We start from the raw sequence: 5,286 nt of genomic DNA on the forward strand, positions 1-5,286 counted from the left end.
CTCTCTCTCTCTCCCCCTCTCTCTCTCCCCCTCTCTATCTATCTGTAGATTAAAATAAAAAATGAAAAAGCAAAGCCTTTGACATCACTTGAAAAAACATTTGATTTAAATAGAGAGCATGAACATATGGCCTCTAGCAGCTGTTTCTAGAATAGCCAAACATGTGGATCATGATAATGAGTAAGGATTCCATAAGCTGAGTATTCTGTATTCAGAATGGGAGAAGTTAGAGTAATTTAAAAATAAAGAAATATCCCCAATCAAGGATATTCCAGTTTGTCAAGAATGAAGGATGAATCAGTGTAATATAGGTATGTGTTATACTGTTCCGTAATAAAATTACAGGTAAGGTCCATTAGCAGTTACAAACAAGAATGTTCAATGATAATCCATGGCAAAGAATAGAGGAAGTTACCAATTTCATTTTTGAATGGAGAGTGAATGAGTAGGAAGAATATACTATAGTGTAGAGGAAGACAGAATGATAGATGTACTGACATAGATATATACTTGTCGAGAGCATAGTTGGGGTATGCTTGTCTAAGCATACCAAAAACATCTGATGCCAAATGTTTTGCTTTTTCAATTTTTCAATTTAATCTGTATCTGCCTGCTCGAGAAGAAACCACTTCAAGCCACCTTCAATAAGCAGTCCTCAATACTACACTTTTCAATTGCATTTGAAGCTGGAGCTTTAGTGGTAGACCAAACTGAGCACTTATAGTACTTACCTATTTCATATCATCAGTTGTTGAAAACTGCTTGCATATTCTGTGTGTAATCACAAGCCAACCAATGCCTTGTAAGAACATTTGGCAGATGGAAACTGTGTGGAAGGGTGTCATATGTGTGTGCGTCTTTTTTCTGTGTTTGTCTCTCACTTTACTGCTTGACAACTGGTGTTGTTTGGGTTTGTTTACATCCCCATAATTTAGTAGTTCAGCGAAAGAGACGGAATAAGTACCGAAATGAATAAAAGTACTAGGGTCAATTTGTTCAAAGTAGTGCTCCAGCATGGCTAAAGTCCAGTGACTGAAACAGGTAAAAAATAAAGATAATAGTTATACTGTTTTCATTGTGCTATTTTACATTTCAATATGTGTGTGTATATATATATATGAGAAGCTATTTATATGTGAATATATTGATGTGTATATATGCATATGTATACATTCTCAAGCATATATTCTCTGTATATTCTCCATTCATTCTCTCTCTCTCTCTCTCTCTCTCTCTCTCTTCCTTCCAGCATCATTTCTACTAATTGATGCAATGTTTGAGATTGTTTTTCTTTGAATCTATAAATCTAATATAAAATGTAAGTTATATTATTTCAAAATTTTAGATGAATCCCATTTAAATTTAATTATTTATTTATGATTATTTTCTCTTTTTTCTTTCAGCATTGAAGCGCAAGTTGATGCTTCGGCGATCTGTTACTGAGCTGGTTGACCGAGGCATTTATCCACGTAAGTTGCAAATGTTTTTTTTTTTCCATTTCCTATTGTTATTGTTGAATGTCTTATCCACTTTTTGTGGAAGGAATGTATTCCATTTATTAGGCACATCATTTGTTGTCACTGCCCACTGGGTGGAAGGAGGAGCATGTTGTGGCTGATGCAGGCATGCCACAGGGGAGTGCAATATTTCCAATAATTTCTTGATAATGAACAGGTGTGGGTACCATTTGTCAGATACATTTTCCACAGCTCATCTCTTTGGCAGAATTGTACTCACAGGTCTATTAAAAATGTTAAAGTCCCTTATCTTGTATTAACTTACAATCAATGCTGCAGGTGACAATGGCAGCCTCAATTGGTCTGCTAAAGCAGATAAAACACCAAACCCAGCTGCAACTGGATAAAATTATTTACTGATAAAACTAATCATACAAAAAAGATTAATAATCCTTTCTACTGTAGGCACAAAGCCTGAAATTTGGGGGAGAGGAATAGTTGATTATATTGACCCTAGTGTGTCACTGATACTTAAGTTATCAACCCTGAAAGGATGAAAGGTAAAGTCGACCTCGGTGGAATTTGAACTCAGGACGTAGCGACAGATGAAATATCGCTAAGCATTTCAGCCAACATGCTAATGATTCTGCTAGCTCGCCACCTTAAAAATAATAATAACTTCAAATTTTGGTACAAAACCAGCAATTTCATGGTTTGGGGTAAGTTGATTACATCTACCCTGGTATTCAACTGGTACTTATTTTATCAACCTTGAAAGGATGAAAGACAAAGTCGACCTCAGTGGCATTTGAACTCAGATTGTAAAGATGGATGAAATATCACTAAACATTTTGCTCAGCATGCTAATGACTCTGCCAGCTCACAACAACAATAACAATAATAAACTAAAAGGGGAAGGCAAAAATCCTCTGGGACTTTGACTTCCAAACAAACAAGGTATTAGAGCACCAAAGGCCAGATATAGTAACCTTTAGGAAAGACAAACAATAATTGACGTAGCAGTGCCAGGAGATCAACATATCATCATGGAAGAAAGAGAAAATGTTGATAAATATGGAGACCTGAGAATTGAGGTTGCTAAGATGTGAGAGCTACGAGAGTCAAACATAAAGGTTATCCCTACTGTCGTAGCATTGGGTTCAATACCACCCAATCTGAAAAAACATCTGAAAACTTTATAAATACCCTGCAATCTAGGTGTATTGCAAAAGTCGGCATTACTTGGAACTGCATGCATATTGCGTAAAGTACTTTCTGTCTGAGGTCCTTGTGACATTTGACAAACAGTACAAACCCCCGGTAGACACAATATCTTCAATTAACAACCTCACAATATTGTATACTGTGTGATGTCTATAATAATAACTAGCAGGCGTATCCGGCGTTGCCTAGGGCTGTTTGTTAAGTATGCCTGGTCAGCGTAGTCTCCCATGAAGTAGAGCTGAAGAAACTGAGGCGAGGCAGCGTAATGCAGCTGCAGGGAACCAATTCTATGGTAAATCTGCCCCTGCACTTCAAAGGAAGGCACGAAATACCCATCTTGTATGATGTTGGTGCTGAAGGAAGTCATTTGGAACGCGCAGTTGTCGGCATGTATCTGCTTGAGAAAGTCATGAGAATAAGGAGACACCCCTGTCAAAAGGAGTGGAATATCTTGTAGAAGAGGTACTGTAATCTTACCATTGGAGCAGCACATGCCGGGAGTTGAGGAAGAATCTCTTGTAAGTTGATCTGTATGTTGTGCTGCAGTCCTTGAAGCTTGTGCAGCAGCAGTAGAGGAGGCACTTCTTGTTCAGTGTGCTGAATGTTGCTTGTTGCTCTGAGCAGCTCGTTGCACAGCAATATGTGCTAACCGATCACAGCACTGCTCTTCACTTTCTCTTCTTCGCACTGAAGCCATCCTAAGTGCATTGAGAGAGTTCCTCCTGGCGGCGTCCTCAGCAGATTTATTTGCATGCATATGTTTACTTTTCTTTGCAGCATTTGTTTGGCGACCTATATTGGATCTTTTGCATCGAGGCAGGGTGGAAAATTATCAGTTTACACAATAGAAAAAGTCCTAAGGAAAAAGCGGTGAATGTGTAGCCCCCCAAAAATAGTAAAATGTAGTTCGCAAAAATGTTAATCAAACAGACCGAATTAAGGATTTTTAATTTTGGGTAAGAGTTTTGAAGTGGCTTGAAATTGGAATAATTATATAAAAAAGAGCGCTGATGTGGGAACAGAGGCAAATCGTAACTTGCAAATGAATACTGCTGGTAGTACTATACAAGCAATCGATAAGAGCTTGCCACAACTGACAAAGTAAAGTATTAATTTTTTCCAGCTGGGTGTGTGTCACGTATTTTTCGCTGGCTCAATCAAAATCCTAGGCAAATTGAGAGTAGTCTATTTATGTTGGGGGCACGGAATTTCAAGGAAAAAATTATAAGCAAAAGCATCTTAAGTCAAAGAGAGCATACATGTCAAATTTGGTGAAATTCAGTTGAAAATTGTAGGCGTAGAAGTATTTCACACAACACAGACAGACAGACAACTTGCCTTTTAATATATATAAGATAATATTAATAATAATAATCCTTTCTACTAAAGGTACAAAACCTGAAATTATGGGAGAGGGGACTAGTCGATTACATTAACCCCAGTTTTTCACTGGTACTTAATTTATCAACCCCGAAAAGATGAAAGACAAAGTCAACCTTGATGGAATTTGAACTTGGAATGTAGCGACAGGCGTGCCCAGCATGCTAACAAGTCTGCCAGGTTGCCACCTTAATAATAATAATAATCCTGTCTACTAAAGGTACAAGGCCTGAAATTTGTGGGCAGGGATAGTTGAATATATTGAACCCCTGAAAGGATGAAAGGCAAAGTCAACCTTGATAGAATTTGAACTCAGAACATAGTGACAGGTGAAATACCGCTAAGCATTTTTTCCAGCATGTTAACAATTCTGTCAGTTTGCAGCCTTGTAATGATAATAATAACAATAATAATAGAATAAGCTTTTAGCTACATTTATGAATAGGTATCAGTTCGAAGACCTGCAATGAAAAATCAGGCTGCATACCAGAATTAAATAACTCTTTTAGCTTGATTTACACTGTAGTTGACTCTGAAATACTGACTGATAGCTGTAATGTCAATTGATATAGCAATACTAACGATAGTGTCTAGAAAAAGTTGATCAGCTATCTCTATTGGTCATAAAACATTTTTTAAAAAAGTGTTTTATATTAGGTGCAGACGTGGCTGTGTGGTAAGAAGCTTGCTTCCCAACTCCCAACCACATGATTCAGGGTTCAGTCTCACTGTGTGGCACTTTAGTGTCTTCTACTATAGCCTCAAGCTGACCAAAGTCTTGTGAGTGGATTTGGCAGACAGAAACTGAAAGAAGCCTGTCATGTATATATATGTGTGTGTGTGTGTGTGTGCTTACGTCCCTGTAACTTAGCAGTTTGTCAAATAGACTGAGAGAATAAGTAGTAGACTTAACGAAAAGTAAGTACTAGGATCAATTCATTCAACTAAAAGTTCTTCATCATGCTGGTACCTCAGTATGGCTGCAGTCAAATGACTAAAATAAGTAAAAGAAAAAAAGATTGATTTTTTTTTTTTTAAGAAAGAAGTAAAGTAATGCAGAATGTTTAATAATCAGTTTTATTTTTGTTTTGTTACTGCATCTAGTATTGAAATAAGTAGGTGAACACTAGTTGGTGTTGATCTTCAAAGTGAGGTAATACTGTAACATGTTCCAGATGACTCCCCTCTCTCTCTTTCTCTCTCTCTTTCTCTCTCTTTCTCTCTC

At 37.2% G+C, this 5,286-nt stretch overlaps 1 protein-coding gene across 1 annotated transcript in view; it reads left to right on the forward strand.

The window, feature by feature from the left end:
* LOC106872761 (myocardin-related transcription factor B) overlaps positions 1-5,286 on the forward strand; it is a 355,455-nt gene that overhangs the window by 296,136 nt on the left and 54,033 nt on the right. Inside the window, exon 6 of the mRNA XM_052970965.1 lies at positions 1,404-1,469. Within this exon, the coding sequence (XP_052826925.1) occupies positions 1,404-1,469 (66 nt within the window). The remainder of the gene's footprint in view (positions 1-1,403; positions 1,470-5,286) is intronic.

The sequence above is a fragment of the Octopus bimaculoides genome, chromosome 10 (assembly GCF_001194135.2).
Source record: "Octopus bimaculoides isolate UCB-OBI-ISO-001 chromosome 10, ASM119413v2, whole genome shotgun sequence".
NCBI lineage: Eukaryota > Metazoa > Mollusca > Cephalopoda > Octopoda > Octopodidae > Octopus > Octopus bimaculoides.